The sequence below is a fragment of the Erpetoichthys calabaricus genome, chromosome 9, assembly GCF_900747795.2.
Source record: "Erpetoichthys calabaricus chromosome 9, fErpCal1.3, whole genome shotgun sequence".
Classification (NCBI taxonomy): domain Eukaryota; kingdom Metazoa; phylum Chordata; class Cladistia; order Polypteriformes; family Polypteridae; genus Erpetoichthys; species Erpetoichthys calabaricus.
Genome location: NC_041402.2, coordinates 172,931,875 through 172,958,471, shown reverse-complemented (window position 1 = coordinate 172,958,471; position 26,597 = coordinate 172,931,875). Strand labels below are relative to the sequence as shown.

The 26,597-nt window shown below is 39.2% G+C and overlaps 1 protein-coding gene across 1 annotated transcript in view; it reads right to left on the bottom strand.

The window, feature by feature from the left end:
- Window positions 1-410: 410 nt before the first annotated feature.
- thyn1 (thymocyte nuclear protein 1) overlaps window positions 411-26,597 on the bottom strand; it is a 40,084-nt gene continuing 13,897 nt past the window's right edge. Inside the window, exon 8 of the mRNA XM_028810420.2 lies at window positions 411-782. Within this exon, the coding sequence (XP_028666253.1) occupies window positions 736-782 (47 nt within the window). The 3' untranslated portion in view covers window positions 411-735. The remainder of the gene's footprint in view (window positions 783-26,597) is intronic.

Below are 26,597 nucleotides of genomic sequence, written 5' to 3'. Positions count from 1 at the left end.
GTGTCTTAATATAAAAGTTAACAAAACATATGTTTAACACAGAAAGAAATACTGTATATGAGAAAAGCTGACTAGCAGGGATACTACTAGAAAATTTGCAGATTTTCTCATCACTTCTAGAATATGTAGCAAGTAAGCAGGAAAAACCTTGATTAGTTTCCAATTAGAATTACGTAAACACATACAGTGACCAAGCAGGCATTCCTTTTTTTTTTTTTTTTTTTTTAAATAATTAAAGCTACTTATTTCAGAATTTGAGCAAATGACTAGTTTGGCATGCAGTGTGGAATCTTTTCATGCTAAGCTTGACTCTTTATGACTTAATGTGTAGTGCCAGAGAAAAGAATTACACTACAAAACCAAAATGAGCTGGTTCAATCCCACATTCACAGACTCTCTGCTCCAACTGCAGAAAATAAACACCACCATTTACTTTTTAATTTGTAAAACATTTTGGATAAAAATATAAGATAAGTGCAAAGGCTTCCATGCTATAAGACCGGAAGCCTCTCTTCTCCCAACAGCCATGTCATTTTGGGCAGTGATCACTGCTCTCTGCCTGGCTTCTGTCAAGCTGTGCACAGATGTTCCTGTACTCTACTATACCATTGCAGATCCAATGAGAATGTCTGTGTTTTCTGATGTAGTAATCCAAACACAGCAGAGGGTGAACCAGATCATATTCAGGAGTACGGGGGAAAATGTTGGGTCCTTGTATGCCAAAAAAAAAAAAAATCAAATTGGATCTTTATCTTCCAGGTTCAGGACAAAGTTAAATTCCTCTGGAAATAACACATGAAAAAGTTAAATTAGTTCAAAAATAATAATTTAAATAGTAATATAAAACAAACCACATACATACAGTTTATAAAATGACTCACACTTTATATCCAGGTGACAGCAACTGAAATGTTACTTTTTTGAAAAGTTAACTGCACTGGGCAATACAACCACATTTAAATTATTATATTTAAAAATTACAGATCATGTACTGAGGACAACAGAAATGCAGACAGATATCATATAAAGTGTTGGCATAGTAAATAAAGTTCTCTAAATCCACTGGTGACTTGTCAGAACTTCTTACATATCCAAGCTTGTGGAATGTTTTATTTGTATCCTAATATTACATGCAAGATTCTTCCGTATAATCCATAATTTGGATGTCAGCTTCTTACTTTTCAATCACACATTAGCTCACTAATACACACATTTTTTTATAATCTTTGCAACATTGCTCATCTGCATTCTTTCTTCAGTGTGAAAGATACTGAAACACTCATTCATGCTTTCATCACTACCTGTCTGGACTAGTGCAATGCATTGTTTTATGGCCTCCCGACTAAATATATCAATAGATTACAGTATGTTCAGAATTCTGCTGCTCATCTACTTACACACACTAAAACATCTGCTCACATCACTCCTGTCCTTTATGATTTGCATTGGTTACCTGTCTTTTCAAGAATCAAATAAAAAAATATTCTTCTCACCTTTTAAAAGCCCCTTACGGTTTAGCCTCTCATTACCTATCTGAGCTGCTGCTTCCTTACATTCCTGCTCGTGTGTTAAGATCATCAGACGCTAACTTAATAACTGTACCTAAATACAGGTTAGTAACTACAGTATCAATGTGATAGCCCTTAATATTTGGAATGCTGTTCCTCTTAGCCTTTGCAAGGAAAAATCTATTCTTCATTTCAAAATCCTATTAAAAACACATCTCTTTAATGAGTATTATTAATTTTCTTGTATGTAATGTCTATCCATCCATCCATCTATTATCCAACCCGCTTAATCCTAACTACAGGGTCACAGGGGTCCACTGGAGCCAATCCCAGCCAACACAGGGTCGCAAGGCAGGAAACAAACCCTGGGCAGGGCACCAGCCCACCGCAGGGTGTGCACACACACACACACCAGGCACACACTAGGGACAATTTAGAATCGCCAATGCACCTAACCTGCATGTCTTTGGACTGTGGGAGAAACTAAAATATTATTTAAACGTAAAAAAATATGACTGTTATTTTGCTCCTAATTTTCTATCCTTTACAGGTGGTGCGTACTGTGATGCAAATTATGTATTTTCGGTTTGAAAAAATGTTTGTGTTAAATTAAAGGCAGTCAGGCGGTAGTAACTATGGCCTCCAGCCTGAAACCAGATGTCTTTCTTTGGGAATTAATACATCTGCATGTCTGCTGTTTCAAATAAAGAACAGTATGTTGTGGTCATCCAAGGAAATAACAGGCTGGAAAGAAAGAGAATTTTTGGGGTGCCAACCCGGCCATCCCCATTTACCTCTAAGTCCAAGAAAAAACAAATGCACAATGGCGTAAAAGGAAGCCACGAGAATAAGGTGGTTGTAATCAATCAGGCTTTCCTGTCTGCCATCGTAAAGCGTGGATGCTATAATATACAATACAAATTCTACAATATATGTATTACCAATGTACTGAAACTGATAAACTGATATAAGCAATTGACTAATATAAGTGTGTGTGTAAGCAAGAATATTTAAAAGCAGGGTTACAACAACTGTTAACAAAAAAATGTTTTGTAATTTCCTAAAAGCAATCGTTAGCAGAAGAAAGTTCTATGCCGAAGAATAAAAATGTGATGACATATAAAAAAGCTTGCAAAAAGAGGAAACGCTGAAGCAAGTGTCAAGAATTTTGGAAAAGGGCATGGAGAGGTAATAAATACTATATAAGCAGCCTGAAGATGGGGAAGTTAGAGTTTTTCTGACTTGCAAGCAGAAAGCTCCATACTAATCACCTGTTTATTCATCCATCCATCCATCCATTTTCCAACCCGCTGAATCCGAACACAGGGTCACGGGAGTCTGCTGGAGCCAATCCCAGCCAACACAGGGCACAAGGCAGGAACCAATCCCGGGCAGGGTGCCAACCCACCGCAGGATCACCTGTTTATTAATTCTTTTAATAAACTAATATCAATTAATTACACTCCTGTCTTCCTTGGCGTCCTTCTTCCACAAAAGTCACGACGCTCCATAGCTCTGGTCATTCTGGGTAAAAGTGAGGCCTCCTTCTGGGTGGTTGAGTTCTTATACCTGAGGGACTGGAAGGGGTAGAGTCAGTTGACTTCACTGGGCGGTTTCTTTTGTGAATTGGACACAGTATAGCGCCCGACCCGGCACAGACTTACACAGAGGCACGTGTAAAAGTACAGAAAGACTTTATTTTTCTTCAGCTGGAGGGCACGTCTTCCCCGTGAACCGTCCAACCACAACACAGTCTCAAAAGCACTTAAACTACAGACTAAACACTCTTCCTCTGGCACCTCCACTCCTCCCAGGCAACCTCCTCCTCTTCCTCCCGATTCTGGCTCCTGAGTGGTGGATGCTGGCCCTTTTTATAGCACACGGGTGGGGCTGTAGAGGTGTCCAGGTTGGCTCCGGGATCCATGTAGCACCCCCTGGGCGACCACCCCAGATCCCCACAGGGTTGTGGAGAACACCATCTCCCATGAAACCCTGCGGGAAACTGAGGCCCCATCGTCAGTCAGGGAGGCTGCCACCAAGCATGGCTGCTCCCCCGGAACATAAGTAGAAGGGCGTCCCGGCCAGGCATGGGACCCGGCTGCCCACCACACTCTGTGTACTGTGGAGGAAGAAATGGACAAGACAGCAGCAGTGCCGCCTCTTGATCCGGGATGGTAGTGCACACCTGGGAGGAACCCAGAGGGTGATCCCAGTCAAAGAACAACTATCCATCCATCCATTTTCCAACCCGCTGAATCTGAACACAGGGTCACGGGGGTCTGCTGGAGCCAATCCCAGCCAACACAGGGCGCAAGGCAGGAACCAATCCCAGGCAGGGTGCCAACCCACCGCAGGGCACACACACACACACACCCTCACACCAAACACACACTAGGGATAATTTAGAATTGCCAATCCACCTAACCTGCATGTCTTTGGACTGTGGGAGGAAACTAAAATATTATTTAAACATAAAAAAATATGACTGTTATTTTCTCCTAATTTTCTATCCTTTACAGGTGGTGCGTACTGTGATGCAAATTATGTATTTTCGGTTTGAAAAAATGTTTGTGTTAAATTAAAGGCAGTCAGGCGGTAGTAACTATGTGGGAGGAAACCCACACAGACACGGGTAGAACATGCAAACTCCCAAAGAACAACTAAAGAGCCAAAAAAATAGTTTGGGTCAGCCTCCCATATACATGAACCTCACTACAAAAAGTTCATCAACAGATTGTACAGTTGTGTACAGATTGGAGTCCAAAGCAGAACTGCTCAGGTGAGGTAAAGATGACGGCTTTAAAGCAAGGAAGAGGAAGTGACGTCATCGGGGCCGGGACCGGAAGTGGCATCATCGGGGCAAGGCAGAAATTCTTATAACTGGTCTGCAGCGGAAAGAGAGAGGGGCTTAGTGCACTCTGCCACCCCCTGGTCTGGCGTGGAATTACTCTCATCTGAGTCCTTTAGCTGCCTACCATACACACATATGTGTGACACCCTATAACGTGTATGTGTGACGGTAGGGAAAAATGCTAATAAAACCAAAAATGATTGATTTGTAAATTTCTCTTGACTTATATTTAAATATAAATTTAAATATAAACAGTATAAAGATGAGGTATTTCATGTTTTTCCAAATAAACAGCATTGGCTTCGCTTGCCAACCTCTTTCTCCCCAAGTGATATGTGCCGTTGTGAAAAGGAGACGCGGCTGCTCCTCCAAACCCCTTCTTAAACGGTGATTCAATGGGAATCAAATAGCACTTGTTTTTTTTACCTCCTCTTTGCTCGATCAGCTGCTGGCTTGCTGTTGCTCCCGCGCCGCGTGATCTTCATCTTGTGTGGCGCTTCGAACGCTTTAAAGTCACTGCCTTGTTTCTCTTCTCCTCCAGACATCCTCAAACATTATTCGATCTCTTTTCACTGTTCCGTTATTTCACCGAGTAATATTTTCCATTTGTTTGCGCTAATGTGATCTTTACTCTCATTTTTTGTGTTACTTTTGAATTTTCCTACTTCCATTATCTCTAACCTGCTCTACATGTGTATCACGGGACTGCTTCCATAGGTTGTAAGTATGACGTGACTTGCCCATCTCGCCGGACGTGAAAGTGTCTCTCTTCAAAAGATCATGTCTCATCGCCGGAGTCTCGTCCCAAGTTTGTTTCTTTTTTTTATAATAGAGAGATATGTTTATTCTGAAATTAATTCCTGCAGCAAGTTCCAAAAAAGTTGAGACGGAAGTATTGATATGTCGTGTTATTTTCTAACCTGCTTAATCCAGACCAGGGTTGCATGGGGGGGTCTGTAGCTTATCCCAGCTAGCATTGGGAGCAAAGCACGAACAAACCTTGGAAAGGGCGTCAGTCCATCACAGGGCAAACACACACACACACAGAGAGAGATACTTCCAGTTTAGCATTGAGAAACCACCAGGTAAGGGCAACTGACTCTGCCCTTTCCAGTCTCAGGACCCTAAAAGCCAATCCGTCTAGAAGGACGTTTCACTTGTTAATGATGGAGATGGAGAGACGGAGTCCCTCCATACCTTAATAAGAAGCCTTGACAGGCAGTAGTTTTTGTTAAGAACGCCAGAAGACTTCTGTTTGTAATTGCACCATCGAGCACAATTTTATTTTGTTGTGTGCTTTGTGTTTAAGTCCAACTTTATAATTATTTGTTTCACATCTATGACTTTTGTGTGCTATGCTAAGAAGCTACTGCTGTATTTTTTTAACTTTATAGCACTTTTATGGACTAAGTTAGGACATCGAAGTGCCTCTGTCTATAAAGTTTATTCAAAAATCCAGGTTAATGTGAATGTAAAATCCAGTGTGAGAACCTTCTCCCAGGGATACTGTATCTTACCTACTACACTGTTAGCCGAGTGTGGCTGTGTCTTACCAGCAGCCTGCTGTATAGTGAAGGTGTAATCATGGAAGAGACGAGTTCACTTTATATTATTGTGAGTAACTTTGTCTCCTGAGGCATTAAAGGCACAGAGGGCAGATGGTCATCCAAAATCAATCACCTGTTACTGGGCTATAGCCTTCTCTTTTTGAGATTCCCTGCCATCCACAAATTATTTTTTTGCCCTTTAAATTGAACAATAAATCATCAGGACACTTTGAAAGGCACCTCCCCCAGCTGAAGGGGCCCTAATTGAGCCCTCCTCTTCACTACCTCTTAGAATGTTACTACAGACAGACCTTCATCCGCTCTCCTCTGCCTTATTCTTGTCTGCTGCCTCTCGTCGGCCCGGCACTCTGCATAAAGACGCCTTGTCCACTTGAATTCATTGTCACCTTAATTGGCCCACCTGTCTTTCTGCAACTGGTAATTAAACCAATTAAGGTCACTTGTAACGCTCTAACAGGCAGGCAGACGATGGCCCCCTGACGATACACTCTAGTGTGTGGATTCTGAAGTTGGGACTTGCCTTCCTAAAATAAAAATCAGTCAGTTGTTGGAAGGCTGACACACAAAAATGAGAAATGTGTTCCTGTGCCTTACTTTCTATCTATCTATCTATCTATCTATCTATCTATCTATCTGTCTGTATGGGGGGGGGGGGGGGGCTACTGATGCTGTGATGATTTTCAAGATAAATGTACGCTCCAGAATAATAATGGAATATACGTATTATAAATTGATGAATACATTAGATTTGTTTAAAAATGTGTGGGGGATTAAAGGGGTGCTTTGCTCCATTGATGATGGAAAACTAAAAATGATTGTATGAGAAATTATTGAAGTTCTCCTTTTTTGTGTTTTCTTATAATGATGTAAAATAGATGAGCTAATCGAATGGTGTAACATCATAATGTTTCTGTTGAAGTTATGATTTGGGACTTTTAAGTGCTTATTTGTTACGGGCTCAGGGGGTTTAAAATGTAAATTAGAAGAATGGAAAAGTTTTTTTTGGGTCATTTCAAATTAATATAAGAAATAGTAAATCAAATACGGACTGCAAGGGAATTGATTCTCATTTGATGTAGCACCCTGTAAAATATTGGTTATATGTTACCTGTTATATATTTGATTTATTGCTATTTGATCAATAAAGGTCTTTTTAAAAATTTTAAAAAAAAATTTATCTGTCTGTATGTTATACAGTGCCTTCTACTATATCTATCTATCTATCTATCTATAATATAGTGCCTCTCATATCTATCTATCTATCATATAGTGCCTCTCATATCTATCTATCTATCTATCTATCTATCTATCTATCTATCTATCTATCTATCTATCTATCTATCTATCTATCCATCTATCTATCTGTATGTTATATAGTGCCTTCTACTCTATCTATCTATAATATAGTGCCTCTCATATCTATCTATCTATCTATCATATAGTGCCTCTCATATCTATCTATCTATCATATAGTGCCTCTCATATCTATCTATCTATCCATCATATAGTGCCTCTCACATCTATCTATCTATCCATCATATAGTGCCTCTCACATCTATCTATCTATCTATCTATCTATCTATCTATCTATCTATCTATCTATCTATCTATCTATCTGTTATATAGTGCCTTCTACTCTATCAAGCTATCATATAGTGCCTCTCACATCTATCTATCTATCTATCTATCTATCTATCTATCTATCTATCTATCTATCTATCTATCTATCTATCTGTATGTTATATAGTGCCTTCTACTCTATCTATCTATAATATAGTGCCTCTCATATCTATCTATCTATCCATCATATAGTGCCTCTCATATCTATCTATCTATCCATCATATAGTGCCTCTCACATCTGTCTATCTATCCATCATATAGTGCCTCTCACATCTATCTATCTATCTATCTATCTATCTATCTACTCTATCTATCTATCTATCTATCTATCTATCTATCTATCTATCTATCTATCTATCTATCTATTATATAGTGCCTTCTACTCTATCAAGCTATCATATAGTGCCTCTCACATCTATCTATCTATCTATCTATCTATCTATCTATCTATCTATCTATCTATCTATCTATCTATCTATCTATCTATCTATCTGTATGTTATATAGTGCCTTCTACTCTATCTATCTATAATGTAGTGCCTCTCATATCTATCTATCTATCATATAGTGCCTCTCATATCTATCTATCTATCCATCATATAGTGCCTCTCACATCTGTCTATCTATCCATCATATAGTGCCTCTCACATCTATCTATCTATCCATCATATAGTGCCTCTCATCTATCTATCTATCTATCTATCTATCTATCTATCTACTATCTATCTATCTATCTATCTATCTATCTATCTATCTATCTATCTATCTATCTATATAGTGCCTTCTACTCTATCAAGCTATCATATAGTGCCTCTCACATCTATCTATCTATCTATCTATCTATCTATCTATCTATCTATCTATCTATCTATCTATCTATCTATCTATCTATCTATCTATCTATCTATCTATCTGTATGTTATATAGTGCCTTCTACTCTATCAAGCTATCATATAGTGCCTCTCACATCTATCTATCTATCTATCTATCTATCTATCTATCTATCTATCTATCCATCATCTATCTATCTATCTATCTACAATTTTCTGTTAAAAGACAAGATAGATAGATAGATAGATAGACTGTCCATTACAATTTTCCCAGCATGCAGCTGCTCGGCTCACCTTCACTACCACATATTGTCACATATTGTGTATCATTTTATTTAAACTTATAGTTAATAGATATTGACACTAAATGCATCTCTGCTAAGATGTTTTTCATTTTTATAACCTGCTTGTCTCCTTAAATGTTTGTTGTGGTGGATGATGGTGTTTACTGCCTGAGGCAGATGCTATCCTTGCCTAAAATCTTTTTCATGCTGCCACTTGAAGGCATTGTTTGTTTACAAGTTGAAAAGGTGACGGTCACACAACAGCATCATAGCCCGAGGTTTACGTGTCAGTGATGACCTGACTACTGCTTTTGTTTTGTGTTAACAGGCATGTATACAATGTGTTTCACTGAAGCATGCCTTGTTATTCTGCATGAACTCCTTTATTCATCCATCCATTTATCCAATCATCCATTCATTTTTCAATCAGCTTTCTTTGATGAGGGATTTGTTGGCAACAAACAGAACAGGAGTCACAAGCAGCTGGCGTGTAAAAATTACCTTGGCAGTGATGTGTTCTATCTCAGCGAGAGACAGTGAAAAACTTTTATTACAAGGATCAGGAGGTGAAATGTGGTCAGACAAGCGAGGAAGAGTTTGGAAAGAAACTTCCAAAATAATTAAATGATCCATTGCCAAATCCAAGAACATTCAACAGAAATCAGACAGAAATGCCATAAAGAGCATTGTTAATAAGGAAAAGTTGTATCTCAAATCCCAAATCTTGGCAGTGACATTCACATCTCTGGTGACGCTTCCTATGAAGTCAGTAGATGGATTGGGAGAGCATGGGGGGTCACGAGGTCGCTGGAAAGGGGTGTGTGGCACTCCCAATATCTCTGCAAAAGGATGAAGGTCCAAGTCTTCCTGGTGCTTCCTGTCTTGCTATATGGTTGCGAGACATAGACACTATCCAGTGACCTGAAGTGAAGACTGGACTCCTTTGTATCTCTTCTGAGAATCCTTTGGTACCACTGGTTTGACTTTATGTTGCCCATGGAGTCCCGAATGAGGCACATGACCTGCATTGTAAGGGAGTGTCAGACAGATGGTCACTTCCAGAGGGTGGGACTGGACTGCGTGTCTGCCTAAGGTGGTTGCCAACCAGGATCCTGAGCTGTATTGTCGCTTGGTGGGTGCGGCAATGCGCTGTACCAGTGCATGTTCCCCAACCTGACCTGACCTGAGATAGATATAGATACAGTATATATATATATATTTGCAGCTGGAGATCCACGAAGGGAGAAAAAAGAATCACGTATCATAAAATAGTTTTTTATTCCTGAGCTTTCAACCCCTATCAGGGGTCTTCATCAGAGGATAATGCTTAGACTTACAAGAATCAAAGGCAATATATAGCAACACATTCAGTGGGGGGTGGGTGGAGGTGACTAAGTCAGTATGATCAGGGGTTTGTATAGTTTATTTATTGTGTACATGTTCTTCTTAAGTTGGCATATGCTGGATTTATGTCCAAGTGTCTGTTGATGGCGTTTTCATCTGATAGCCAAGACTCGGCCAACTCTCTGGCACTTTTAGTGCTGGCCTTAAATTTTACTTTTACATCGTCCCAGTTGAATATGTGTCCTGTCGATTTAGTATGTGCATAGATCAAAGACGGCATTCTGACGGCATTGCGATGTTCCTGTACACGTGTTGAGATTCTTTTTGACGTTTGTCCTATGTATACCGCTGAGCAAGAATTGCATGGAATACTATAAACTGCGTTTCATGTTTCGGCTGGCGATTTCTTGTTTTTAGCATTAAACAGGACCGTGCGCAGATTGTTCATGGGTTTATGTGCTATTCTGATGCCCCACTTGGTCAGGGTGCGTGCCGTGCCTTCTGATCTATGCACATACTAAATCGATAGGACACACATTCAACTGGGACAATGTAAAAGTTAAATTTAAGGCCAGCACTAAAAGTGCCAGAGAGTTGGCCGAGTCTTGGCTATCAGATGAAAATGCCATCAACAGAAACTTGGACATAAATCCAGCATATGCCAACTTAAGAAGAACATGTACACAATAAATAAACTATACAACCCACCCCCACCCCCCCTGATCATACTGACTTAGTCACCTCCACCCACCCCCCACTGAATGTGTTGCTATATATTGCCTTTGATTCTTGTAAGTCTAAGCATTATCATCTGATGAAGACCCCTGATAGGGGTTGAAAGCTCAGGAATAAAAAACTATTTTATGATACGTGATTCTTTGATTCTTTTTTCTCCCTTCATGGATCTCCAGCTGCAAATATGCAAACCGTATCACAGACCTTCTCTTCCATATATATATGTATATATATATATACACAGTACTGTGCAAAAGTTTTTAGGCAGGTGTGAAAAAATGCTGTAAACAAAGAATGCTTTCAGAAATATAAATAATGATTGTTTATTGTTATCAATTTACAAAAAGAAAAGTGAGCGAACAAAAAAAAAATATAAATCAAATCAATATTTGGTGTTACTACCTTTTGCCTTCAAACCAGCATCAATTCTTATCGGTCCACTTGCACAAAGTCAGGGATTTTGTAGGATTCTAGTCAGGTGTCTGATCAACCAATTCTACCAAACAGGTGCTAATGATCATCAATGACACACGTAGGTTGAAACACAGTCATTAACTGAAACAGAAACAGCTGTGTAGGAGGCTTAAAACTGGGTGAGGAACAGCCAAACTCTGCTACCAAGGTGAGGTAGTGGAAGACAGTTTCATGTCATGACAAGATAGAGCACAGCAACAAGACACAAGGTAGTTCTACTGCATCAGCAAGGTCTCTCCCAGGCAAAGATTTCAAAGCAGACTGGGGTTTCACGATGTGCTGTTCAAGCTCTTTTGAAGAAGCACAAAGAAATGAGCAACGTTGAGGATTGTAGACGCAGTGGTCGGCCAAGGAAACTTAGTGCAGCAGGTAAGAGACACATCAAGCTTATTACCCTTCGAAATTGGAAGATGTCCAGCAGTGCCATCAGCTCAGAACTGGCAGAAACCAGTGGGACCCAGGTACACCCATCTACTACTCTGGAGAAGTCTGGCCAGAAGTGGTCTTCATGGAAGAGTTGCAGCCAAAAAGCCATACCTCCGATTTGGAAATAAGGCCAAGTGACTCAAGTATACACGAAAACATAGGAACTGGGGTGCAGAAAAATGGCAGCAGGTGCTCTGGACTGATGAGTCAAAATTTGAAATATTTGGCTGTAGCAGAAGGCAGTTTGTTCATCGAAGGGCTGGAGAGCGGTACAATAATGAGTATCTGCAGCCAACAGTGAAGCATGGTGGAGGTTCCTTGAATGTTTGGGGCTGCATTTCTGCAAATGGAGTTGGAAATTTGGTCAGGATAAATGGTGTTCTCAATGCTGAGAAATACAGGCAGATACTTATCCATCATGCAATACCATCAGGGAGGCGTATGATTGGCCCCAAATTTATTCTGCAGCAGGACAACGACCCCAAACATACAGCCAAAGTCATTAAGAACTATCTTCAGCGTAAAGAAGAACAAGAAGTCCTGGAAGTGATGGTATGGCCCACACAGAGCCCTGATCTCAACATCATCGAGTGTGTCTGGGATTACATGAAGAGACAGAAGGATGTGAGGAAGCCTACATCCACAGAAGATCTGGGGTTAGTTCTCCAAGATGTGTGGAACAACCTACCAGTCGAGTTCCTTCAAAAACTGTGTGCAAGTGATACCTAGAAGAATTGATGCTGTTTTGAAGGCAAAGGGTGGTCACACCAAATATTGATTTGATTTAGATTTCTCTTTTGTTCATTCACTGCATTTTGTTGATTGATGAAAATAAATGATTAACACTTCCATTTTTGAAAGCATTCTTTGTTTACAGCATTTTTTAACACCTGCCTAAAACTTTTGCACAGTACTATACATATATTGCTTCACTCGCCTACCCCCAGGTTTGGTTAACCGGAAATATACAATTTAAAGAGAATGTTTTTTTCATGGGAATTGTTACATACTCTTTCGATTCTATGTCGCATTGCTTCTCCGTGATCATAAATATACACCGGACCAAATTGTGGTTTCTTTGAAATTAAACTTGTCATAGCTTTAATTGTTGCGGGACCACAGATTCTCATAGCGTATGGTCCATTATTGTGTAAATCCACGTTTTTGAGCATTAAATTATGTGAACACGAAAAGATTATTGTAGACTTGGATATTTTGCCTGTAGTATTTATGGATTTCTCTTTCACCAAACAACAAATCTTTAAATTCTCGTGGATATGCCTCTTCATTGGGAGGCAACACTACTTTTCCCTGATGGCAACATGAATTAGACCAGCATTTCTCAACCTTTAAGTATTTGCGACCCGAGTTTTCATAACAGTTTTAATCACGCCCGCCTAACGTTTTTTTTGAAACCCTAATAAAATGTATTCCTATATTTTTTGCTGCTGATACACCGCTACTAGTTTAAAATTTCCCTACAAATAGCGAAATTACGCCACATATGGCTTCGGGCGCGCCCCACAGTTTGAGAACCACTGAATTAGCCGATCTACAAGTCTCCGACTTAAACTTTAAAGCCTTACAATATCTACATACTTCTGACATATCACCTATGTCCATATATTCGATCTCTTTTTGCTGTTCCGTTATTTCACCGAGTAATAATTTCCATATGTTTGTGCTAATGAGATCTTTAGTCATTTACACGCCATCTAGAATGTATTAAATTTTTAAGAGCTGAGAGCACATGAAGTGCGTCTGCCAGAAGCATTCCAGCAACTGAGAGGTTAGATGTCCGCAATCTTGTTTTAAATTGGTTGTTCTCACGGGACGTCAAAATGTCTTTCCGAGAAGGTCATGTCTCGACCCAAGATTTTTTTATATAATAGATATATATAGAGAGAGAGAGAGCGACAAAACGTAATGTTGTCCAGCATCCACAAGAGAGCTGGAATATCCAATAGCCCAAGGTAACAAAAACCACCAATAAATGGACATACAGTGTATCCGGAAAGTATTCACAGCGCATCATTTTTTCCACATTTTGTTATGTTACAGCCTTATTCCAAAATGGATTAAATTCATTTTTTTCCTCAGAATTCTACACACAACACCCCATAATGTGAATACTTTCCGGATGCACTGTAACGCCTGGCCTATCTGGTAATTGTTATCACTCTTTAATATTTTCTTTATCAGTATGCTGCTGCTGGAGTATGTGAATTTCCCCTTGCGATTAATAAAGTATCTATCTATCTATCTATCTATCTATCTATCTATCTATCTATCTATCTATCTATCTATCTATCTATCTATCTATCTATCTATCTATCTATCTATCTATCTATCATCTATCTATCTATCTATCAGAGCCATAATGGATGAGATCGGTAAAAAGAACATTACAATAGCTTGGTTTGAGTATAAGAAATCATTCGACTCTGTTCCTCATAGCTAGAAATCTACTTTTCAACGATCATTATAGCCTTTATCAGAACCAATATAACAAAATGGAATGATAACCCTCCAACTCGACCAACTTCCAAAAGTGAAATCTTTCAGGGGGACTCTTTCTCACCTCTTTTATTTGCATTACTCTTGCTCCACTATCCTCTCTTCTGATCAAAAGTGACTAAGAGTACAAGGTCATCAAGTACCTGCTCTACATGGAGGACTGGATAACCTACGCTAGAAATGATAATGAACAGAATGGCCTACTTACCATTGTTAAACATCTTAGTGATGACATCTGCATGGAGTTTGGTCTTGACAAATGTGCCAAAGCAACTCGTAAAAGAGGCAAGTTAATAAAAGCTGTGAATATCGAGCTTGATCTGGATACTGTCATCTAAGAATTAGAATGACAGGGCACGTACAAATACCTTCATGGGAATGAAGGAGATGGAACACAACACACAAAAAGACGAAAGAGAAAATTCATAAAGAATATTACAGGTGAATATGACTAGTGCGACTAGTGCTATCAACAGAATAGATGCGATCAACACCCTTGCAGTCCCAGTTGTCACCTACACTTTCAACATCATTAAATGGAAAATAGAAGAACGAAAGAAACTAGACTACAAATACAAGAAAACTGTTTACAATGGAAAAGATGCACCACCCAAAAGCGGATGTGGACAGGCTGTACCTTCCAAGAATTTCAGGTGAAAGAGATTAGGTCAGGTTAGGTTGGGGAGCATGTACTGGTGCATCTGCCACACCCACCACATGATGAAACAGCTCGGGATCCTGGTTGGAAACCCCCAAGGCAGACACGCCCACTCTCTGGAAATGACCATCTATCTGCTGCGGCCAGGTGTTATGTGGGTGTCCTCTCTACCTGATTCAACCACTCAGGTCCTCAATAATAAGGACCACCCTCGGGGAATCGCGCCACATGGCCGTAGTGCCGTAACTGACACCCCCTCACAATGCACGTCATTTGCCTCATTTGGGACTCCGTGAGCAACTTTGTCAAACCAGCAGTAGCCAAGGATTCTCCAAAGAGACACAAAGGAGTCCAGTCTTCATCTCAGGTCACTGGATAGTGTCCATGTCTCACAACCATATAGCAAAACGGAAAGTAAAAAAAACTCTAAAGACTTGGACCTTCACCCTTTTGCAAAGATACTGCACCACACACACCCCTTTCCAGTGACCTCATGACCCCCATGTCCTCTCAACAAGGTCGACACTCTCTCTGCAGACAGACACAGTGCTGATGGCCGTGCCCAAGAGCTCATTAAAGGCCTGAATGTTGGTTTTTATCAGGACACTCACAAGCCCAGACCCTCAGACTCCTCACTCAGTCTCTCGAGAGCCCTGATCAGAGCCTCCATTGACTCCGCGAAGATCACAGCATCATCAGAAAAGTCAAGACCGGTGAAACTTTTTTTTGCCAACAGATGCCCCACAGCCGCAGGACCCCAGGACTCTGACTAACACCCAGTCCAGGCAAGCACTGAACAGAGTAGGAGCAGAACACACCGCTGACAAACCCCAGAATCAACTGGGAAAAACACAGAGGGTCTGCCGCCACTCTGCACAGCACTCACAGTAACAGTGTACAGGCTGGCCATGATATCCAGCAACTTTAAGAGGATCCTGTGAAGTCTCAGGATGTCCCATAGGGCAGCTCGAACTACTGAGTCAAATGCTTTACGAAAATTTTCAAAGGCTAAATGAGAACCCTCAATGCCAGGATGCGGTCAATGGTAGATTTCTTAGTCGTAAAAACCAGACTGCTCCAGTCTCTGGTGGGTGAGCAAGTGATCACGGATCCTATTGAGAATGACTCTGGCAAGGATCTTACCCGCCATTGTGAGCAGTGTTATCCCCCTTTAGTTGCCGTAATCCAGGCAATCACCCTTCCCTTTCCAAATAAGGCTGGTGGTAAGGTTGTCTTCCTGGCATTGCAAGCAATCTTTGCTTCCATCTGGGAGACGGGCATCACCCCAACTGAAAAAATGACTGGTGGAAGAAACCTTACCCAAATTGAGACCACATATAATATACAAATGATTGTTCTGGATGCACACCTTGAAAACAAAGAAGACCGTGTCCTTAAAATAACTAGAGACCATGAAAGAACTAAGTAAACATCAATACACAATGAAGCTGCCAGATTAAGAAAAGAGATCCAAATAATGAAAAATGAGGCAATTATTAACAATGCTCTAACAACAAAAATGGAAGCCAAACATCAAGCCCTACAACAATTAAAGAACAAATGGGAAGAAAAACCTTTACATGAATAACTGACAAAGATGTGGACCAACCACAAACAAGCCGTCAGCTAAAAGACCTAAAGTCAGAAACTGAGGGGCTGCTCAAGACCAATGCATCCAGACCAAATATTACCAAAACAAGACCTTGGAAGACGGCACCAACCCATAGTGTAGAACAGGGGTCCCCAACTCCGGTCCTCGAGGGCCCCACTGGCTGCAGGTTTTCATTCTAACTCTTTTATTAATTAGTGTCCTTTGCTGCTAATTAACTGCTTTTGAATTCATTTTAATTGACTTGTTTTTTAAGATTAGTTCCCCTGACTTTCTTCATCGTTCCTCTGAATTTCTTCATCGTTCATTCATTGAATTGCTTCATTTCTTTCCTTAAATGGCACCCAAACAGAAATGAAATGTGAAGTAAGTGAGCCAACAGAAGACCAACTAAGTCAGGGCCTCAAACTCCAACCAATTTCACTCTAACCAGCTGCTTAATTAGGCTCTGATTCTTGTTGTTAATTAAACCCGTTCTTTAATTCCATGGCTTGTTGCTGCTCTCATTGCGCAATTGCATACATTTCCAAAATTTTTGATTTTCTCGTTCTAAGAGCACTGGTAAAATGTTTTGGGGACCTGAGAAGATCAGCATTCCTGAGACCTTCATCCATCCATCCATCAATTATCCAACCCGCTATATCCTAACTACAGGGTCACGGGGGTCTGCTGGAGCCAATCCCAGCCAACACAGGGTGCAAGGCAGGAAACAAACCCCGGGCAGGGCACACCCACCCACACTAGGGATAATTTAGAATCGCCAATGCACCTAACCTGCATGTCTTTAGATTGTGGGAGGAAACCTGAGTACCCACAGGAAACCCACGCAGACATGGGGGAGACCTTCATCTTTCTTTATTTTCAGATATTGTATGATGGTCACAGTTTGCTGATCATGTTTTGTCACATTTTGTATCTCATTATTGTTTGGCAGCTAATTAAGGAAAAAGAAACAATTAAGAGGTCTGAGTCTTCAAGGGCAGGTCAATTAAAATAAATTCAAAAGAAGTTAATTAGGAGCAAAAACAGGTCACTAATTAAGAAAAAGGTTAGAATGAAAACCTGCAGACCCTGCAGGTCCAGGTCCCTGCCGTCCAGGACCGGAATTGGAGACCCCTGGTTTAGGATATGCAACAATCAAATAGAGACAATAGATCATCTAGTCTCTGGTTGCTCAGTATCGGCCAAAATGGAATCCATAAAGAGATATAATAAAGCAACAGCATACCTCCATTGGTTAATATGCAAACACTATAACATCCAACATGAGCCGTCGACACTAAGATAAAATCATGGGGCATCTATATTATGTGATATGCCAATACAAATTCATCAAGAAATCAAAACTATCAAATTCAATATAGTATAGAAGGACAAAAGGAGAGATCTGGTCTGCCTATCAACATGTCTGTCCCCACTAAAAGAAACACCTCCTTAAAAACTACGGAAAAACTCTCCAAATATAAAGACCTAGGAATAGAAATTGTGAAAATGCGAGGTAAGAAAACCCAAATAATACCAGTGGCAATAGGTGCTCTTGGGTTGGACAAGAAAGGGATGGATAACTACACCATCAAAATCCCTGGTAATCTCAAGATACAAGAGATCCAGAAGATTGTCCTCCTTGGCACTGCTCCTACACTGAGGAGGACTTTATCCATTGAGTGAACCTTCACACCCTCATGGTAGCCCTAAGCTCAAGGGATGAACTTGACTTCATGAGTGAATTGTTCAAGATATTAGGAACGATAATAATAATAACAATAATAATAATCAAAGTAGTCGTAGGAGAAGAAGAAGAAGTAGAAGGAGGAAAACATAATAAGTTAAGATAATGAGCTAGCTACACCTAACTGCTGTCACTTGAGTGCAACAACATCAAAGATAGTACAGTAACAAGCAACAAGACAGAACGGTCGAGATGAACACACACAATGGGAGTTAAGCCCAATAGCAAGCATGCTTTTTAACAATTGATGATCCACAACCATATTTACCGAAGAATCGTCTTCCTGCTAATGGCAACGAGAAGTGCTCCATAAAGTAAAAATTACTGAAAGTACTATAAGCTGCAGTCACTCTTCCATAGCTGAGTGCCGATCTCCACTCTGTGATCCCCCCTTATCTTCTGCGAGGCTCTATTTATCTAATGCCGCGGAAATCTTCATTTGGCTTCTGGAACCGCCTCAAAGATGTAAAATGTAACACAAATGTTCCAGGGGTTTGTGGAATGAAAAGCTTAGTGTACATTTCACTGTCAGTTACCCATCCATCCTCATTCATATGACTCTATTATAAGCCACTTCATATGAGATTTGTAAAAGCAGTGTTAATATTTGTGATGAGCCATCTGTTGGAATGACAAATGCAATGTATATGTCTCTGTTATATGACATTTATAATGGGATTTGTTAAAGCAGTGTTAATGTTTGTGATGTGCCATCTGTTAGAATGTCAATTGCAGCACAAATGTCTCTGTTATAAGCCATTTGTGGTATGGGATTCATAAAACAGTGGTAATGTTTATGATGTGCCATCTGTTGGAATGAGTCTTAGAAACCAGGCAGCTACACAGACACTTATCATTTTAATGACTTCAATGGGCACCAATAGAATCCAGCTGTAGACCTCCAGAGCGCCGCCCTATTACATTACAGTTAAGATTAGGGTTGTGTGAGGGTTATCTGACTCAAATAATAAGAAATGTGGGAACTACAGCTTTTAATTTAATTATTTTTCCAACATGTAAGAAAGTAAAGCCATTATCCATTATAACAAGACAGGTTTATTTAACCAACCATTCATAATTATATTTTGCTACTCTCTATAGCTCAGCAACATTAATTAAATGCAACGATAAAACTCACTTACCATAATTCTAAAGTAAAACAGAAACACGTGAGATTTACACAAAGGCAAAGAACACAGCGTGTCTTTCCAATCATGAGATCATCAGATGTGAGATAAGGAGTGGGGTTTGCATCAGACATCACATAAAAAAGGATAACATCCGCAGTCTAGAGACATTTCTTTTATCATTTTGAATAATTGCAGCTCAGCATATACAGTGTACCACCTAATTCACCCATGTGTGGCAAAATGAGACAAGTCTAATAAACTGCTAATTTCCTCTAAGAGAATAATTACAATGTGGATACAAGTGGGAACCGAGACATCTTTTATAAAGCATTGGGATGAGATATTGAGGTAAGTTTGCCATTATTTGATTTAGCAAGCTGGGAGAGAGTAGTCTGTTTTCGACGTTCACACTGCTTTTGTTCTTATGTTATACAATACATACAAAACACAACGGGGTCAGTAAAGAGGGGCTGCCGCCTACACACAACCTGAGTGCCCCCGAGCCACTATGTAATCCAGTTTACATTTTATTAAGACAGGCTTTTTTCCTTCAGATTTACATTTGGTTTTATATGAGCAAAGACAATATTATTTAGAATCATTCCAGCCACCATCTGCTAAATGGATATGCAGTTGGCAGAATGTTCAACCAGCACTCAGTCTGCAAATAGACTGTAAGTCTTTGAAACTGCAGGACGGGCCATTAAAATTAAATCAGGCCTCATTAATCATGGAAGAGCTGCTGACCAGTAACACTTTGTGATCTAATATGTAAAAGGCAATTGCCAAATTTCCCCCTGGGGACAAACAAGTTCTATCTATCTATCTATCTATCTATCTATCTATCTCTATCTATCTATCTATCTATCTATCTATCTATCTATCTATCTATCTATCTATCTATCTATCATATAGTGCCTTTCATATCTATCTATCTATCTATCTATCTATCTATCTATCTATCTATCTATCTATCTATCTATCTATCTATCTATCATATTGTGCCTTTCATAATATCTATCTATCTATCTATCTATCTATCTATCTATCTATCTATCTATCTATCTATCCTATCTATCTATCTATCTATCATATAGTGCCTTTCATACTATCTATCTATCATATAGTGCCTTTCTATCTATCTATCTATCTATCTATCTATCTATCTATCTATCTATCTATCTATCTATCATATAGTGCCTTTCATACTATCTATCCATCATATAGTGCCTTTCATACTATCTATCTATCATATAGTGCCTTTCTATCTATCTATCTATCTATCTATCTATCTATCTATCTATCTATCTATCTATCTATCTATCTATCTATCTATCTATCTATCTATCTATCTACAGTGCCTTTCATACTATCTACTATCTATCTATCTATCTATCTATCTATCTATCTATCTATCTATCTATCTATCTATCTATCTATCTATTATTATAGCACATTTCATATCTAATTATATATCTATTATATAGCACCTTTCATATCTATCTATCTATCTATCTATCTATCTATCTATCTATCTATCTATCTATCTATCTATCTATCTATCTATCTATCTATCTATCTATCTATCTATCATATAGTGCCTTTCATAATATCTATCTATCTATCTATCTATCTATCTATCTATCTATCTATCTATCTATCTATCTATCTATCTATCTATCTATCTATCTATCTATCTATCTATCTATCTATCTATCATATAGTGCCTTTCATACTATCTATCTATCATATAGTGCCTATCTATCTATCTATCTATCTATCTATCTATCTATCTATCTATCTATCTATCTATCTATCTATCTATCTATCTATCTATCTATCATATAGTGCCTTTCATACTATCTATCTATCTATCTATCTATCTATCTATCTATCTATCTATCTATCTATTATATAGCACATTTCATATCTAATTATATATCTATTATATAGCACCTTTCAATATCTATCTATCTATCTATATCTATCTATCTATCTATCTATCTATCTATCTATCTATCTATCTATCTATCTATCTATCTATCTATCTATCTATCTATCTATCTATCTATCTATCTATCTATTCTTTTGCTGTCACTCACTATGAATGTGACATACCATTGCAATTCTTTAACATGACTTTATCCATACAATGCCAGAGTTGATAGGGTCCACCATACTGAGCTTTCATCATCACTAGAAGTGACTAAAAAGCATCACAAATATTTCACAGGTGTCATATTTCCAAAATCCTAATAAAATGTGAACAATCTGAAATTTTCTTTTACCGACATCTTGAATGGCAGAGCTGAAGGTTGTGTCAAATCAGCTGAAAAATGTTTAAACCACCAGGACTCACCACATCAATGATTTGCAGCAAAGTCATCCCCAGTTCCACCAGCAGCGGCTGTGAGTCGTTCATTACGGGACGCTCCAGGCGATTGTAGTTCTTCATAAGTTCTTTGTATAATTTCCTTTGGTATTCACCCTGGTGACTTTCTGTATGGAAAAAAAAGAAAAACAAAATCTCAAAATTTTCTAATGAGAATAATGGCAGTTTACAATTATTTCATTTTGGAAGCCAAAGTACATTAAAATGTTGCCTCCTTAATATCGTGTAGTCATTAGCTAGTGGGTCATTTTTCATTCCTTTCTTTCACACAGTGCCAAGCTGAATACTGTAAAGAGCCACTTAGTAAGTGAGACCTAAAACTAAAAGTTCTCTTGCCTCGAAAGCTGGCATGTTGTAATCTGTTCAATTAGCCTTTAAAAGGTGTCATTTTGCTTGATTTCTCATTACATCCATAATGACTAACACGGTACAACACCCTACTACTACAGACATACAAGACACTGAAATGTATCACTACTACATGGAACTAAAGACCCGGTAGAAGAGACGGTATAAATGGTGCGTACGCACAAAAATGTTGTGTAAGAATGTTTGAACATTCAAATCGCGATGTATAAAGCCTAAACTCGCTGTAAAGCCATGCACATTTCCACAGTAGCTCATACCCTGGCATATGCAGGTTCTGTGCACGGTTTTGCCGACTGGCGGCACCCAGCGTCAAGGCAGTGCTACTGTTTATGTGTGGTTACCTTTTCTTTTTTAGATCCACATCCCTGACACAGCTTTATAAATACACTGAAATTAACCGAATATTGTTTATTAGTTTAGTGCATCTGATTGTAATTAACCTGTAACAATATAATGGTCCACAGAATGGCCAAACTATTCCAAATACAATAGCTGCTTTAGCGTTGTTACTCTCACTGCACCTTCTTCTTCTTCTTTCTTTCAGCTGCTCCCATTAGGGGTTGCCACAGCGGATCATCTTTTTCCATTTTACTCTCACTGCACCACTCGGAGTATTTATATCACTGTATCTGTGTGTGAATCACAGCTCTACAGCAGCTGATCAGTAAACAGCATCAAGCACACGCTGCCTCAGCCATGCTGCCTATTTGAACTGCTCTCATACGGCAAACTCTTCAGAGCCTTTCCTGTACGGACCTCGCGGTTCACAAACAGTTTCATCCCAAGAATTCTAAACGCACTCAATCAGTCCATCAAGTGCTCCTTGTAGAACTGTTTGGACTTATAAGTACAATCACCTCACTGTAAACTTGCGATACAGTTATAATATTGCACAACCTGCACCACTTTATAAAGCGCGTATTTACATATGATGAAAATATCATTTTTAAGATGAAATGCAGCAAAATATGTTTATTATATTATACAGATAAAACTTTAACTTCATTAAATAATCTATATTGTTAATAATTAAACATGTGAGGACATGTTGGACAGTTGTAACAAGGAGCTGGCGCCCCGTTCAGGGATTGTTCCTGCCTCACGCTGTATTCTTGCTGGTGCTGATGCGACACTGGAAGGATAGATGGATGGAATAATTAAACATGCACTATGAAGATATTTCAATGTTCCTTAAAAGTTATGAAGAATTGGCATTCTAAGCTTACAGATGGCTTAACGTCTATTACAGAGCTGATTGTGTGGCGATTGGGTACATGGAGAAAGAAAAGTAAGGACAGGAATTGGGGGCTAGTACGTTTGAAAGAGACAGTACTGCTGCAATAAAGTATTTCATCGAAGGTCACGCATGACGCAGCAAGCATCTTGCGTAAGACAGGAACAATCACTGCGCCACTGTGTTCCCATGTTTAATAACATGCTTTAATTCCTATCATCATGAAAATGATATCAAGTATACATCTCAGTATTTTAATTATTCAGAGAGCTGTAATATCACAAATATAATGGATTCTGTGTCCTGTCGGAGGAAGAGAAAGCCCGTTTAAGAAGCACATAGTGATTCACACACATATAGCACATAGAAGACCAAATACAAAACAAAGCATTTAACATGCTACTTTAGTTATGATGGGATTTGAGAAACTAGTAAATTAAACGATTTTAAGATGAAGTTTTTCAGGTTCTACTTTAATGACAAAATAAACTACGTGATTAAAGTGGAAATTTTGAGATTAAAGTTGACATTTCGAGCTTTTTTCCCACTATGTCACTTTGTTTTTTTCTCTGTACCCTAATAAGCTTTCATATGACACTCAGACGGTGGGCTACGACTTTGCCTTTTCACGGCGACTTTGACATCTGACAACTTTTTTTTTTTATTTCGAGCACTGTGCGACTTTGTGAACTTGAGCTTTCGAGTTTCTCTGACACTCTATGTCACTCGATCAACTTCCTTTTGTTGATTATACCACTGTTTAAACCAACAAATAGGACCTTTTTCTTTGCCTCCACTTGGTATTCGCTGAAATTCTTCTTTTTTCCCCCAGTGCTTTGCCATTGTCTTTTCACAGAACGCTGAGCTTAAGGGCTATTTATATTGATTTGCATATTCAAAGAGGCGTAATTCTGGGAGGAGTTGGGGCGGGACAGCAGGCGTGTGCACGTGCGTTACTTTTCATGCTGACCAGGATTTATGTAGCAGAAGAACGTGGAAGTTGGCGCTCGCACAGATTTATGCATCTGGATTTTTTTTGTGCATACGAACATTTCCGCTTTTGTGCTTACATCAAGTTATAATGCGAATTCTACGTTATACATGAGGCCCCTGATCTTTGCTCTGTGCGACTTTTTCTTATTCCCACATATGAAAAAAGAACTCAAAGGAAAGTGTTTCTGTACCGTGGAGAAAGTCAAAGAAAAATTGCCGCAGGCCTTGGACAACATTCCTCTTCAGCAATTCCAAAAATGTTTCCACCAGTGGGAAAACAATTGGGACAAGTGCAATCATTCACATGGAGAGCACTTTGAAGGAGACTAAAGTTTCAGTAAGTAAAAATTATTAAAACAATTTTTTTTTTTAATTCCAGTTATTTTTGAGTACTCCCCCATATGAGCCAAGGCTGGGGGGCTGTCAAGAGGCAGGGCCTGTTAAAGCCCATTGCAGCACTTCTTGTGTGATTTTGGGCTATAGAAAAATAAATTGTATTGTATTGTATTGTATTCTTTATGCAGGACCATCTCAATCCACCCCCATAGGGCAGCCAGACTGCCTAAATCGCAAACATCAGCTCAACGCATGGTTTTGGGAGCAGGTGTGAAGGTATTCTGTGCCCCCATTGGTCTGAAGTGTGGCTGTTTGGAACTGGCTTGTATCAGAAGCCTTTAAGTACCACTACACCCTATTGGCTTTAGGGTGTAGACAGAGAATCGATAAATTTGCTTGCTTTACTTCTCTTACCAACTGATGAAGGAGCATCTCACACACCATGAACTGAAAAGGACAACACAATGAAGAGCACAGCTTGGCCGCCATATTGAGACAGGCATGTGGCCTGTCCTGAAGAAAGCTGACCACAAATGAGGACTTAACTAGAGACATTTTAAGTAAATAACAAGTCTGTGTGCCGCCTGAAACTACACATCAACATTTATCAGGTTGTATGGTTGCCATATTCAAATGTACTTTGCATATTGTTATTATTTATGAATATTATCAATAATACACTGCGGTGGGTTGGCACCCTGCCCGGGATTGGTTCCTGCCTTGTGCCCTGTGTTGGCTGGGATTGGCTCCAGCAGACCCCCGTGACCCTGTGTTCGGATTCAACGGGTTGGATAATGGATGGATCAATAATACATTGTTCAAATTGTAACTTAACTCCTGCTTGTCTTTTACTACAACTAATTAATTGCCTGAGGTTATAAATGTAGAAGGGAAGGTGGGGAGAAGTTATATGGTACAATACCTTAGAAACAGGGGTAAGCCTGTGAGATTTGAGGCATTCTGACAAAGGCTACATATTAATAATACAAAAGGGGAAAATACCAAGACAAAACAGGCGTGCAGTGGGTGTCAAAAAAAGGGGGTAAATACAATACAACGCACAGAACAGAACATAAATAAAGTGGAACCTCGGTTCACGACCATAATTCGTTCCAAAACTCTGGTCGTAAACCGATTTGGTCGTGAACCGAAGCAATTTCCCCCATAGGATTGTATGTAAATACAATTAATCCGTTCCAGACCGTACGAACTGTATGTAAATATATTTTTTTAAAGATGTCTACACACAAATTATAGTTAATTACACCATAGAATGCACAGTGTAATAGTAAACTAATGTGAAAACATTGAATACCACTGACACAAAAGTGCAGGCTCTCTCTCTCTCTCTCTCTCTCGGCAGCACGGCAGCCCCCTCTCTCTCACATTGCAGCAGTTCGTGCTATAGCCTTACAATCCGAATCGCTGTATAAACACTTTTTTTTAAATGAGTTTTAAGCGCAGGGGGGAAAAAAAAGGAACATTTGAACAAATCCGAACTTTATTTAAAAGCCAACCAACACAGTAACATTGCAGGATTTCATGCTAATAGCATTACAACCCGATCGATCGCTGTAAACACTCTTTTTAAATGAGTTTTAAGCACAGGGGGGAAAAAAGGAACATTTGAACAAATCCGAACTTTATTTAAAAACCAACCAACACAGTAACATTGCAGGATTTCATGCTAATAGCATTACAACCCGATCGATTGCTGTAAACACTCTTTTTAAATGAGTTTTAAGCACATGGAAAAAAATAAACATTTGAAAAAAAGAGAAAAGTAACATTGCAACACTTTCTTCTCACCACTCTTCACTTGCTTAGAAGCCATGGTTAACTGCAAAAGCACACGAAATACTGTAGAGCACAAAGAATTCACAGGTAAAGCACGCACGTCTGACTGAGAACAATGAACCGGGAAAGGCTGAACACATGCTTAAATACAGTAATTGGCACGTACGACCCGGAAGGGAAATAAAATAGAGCA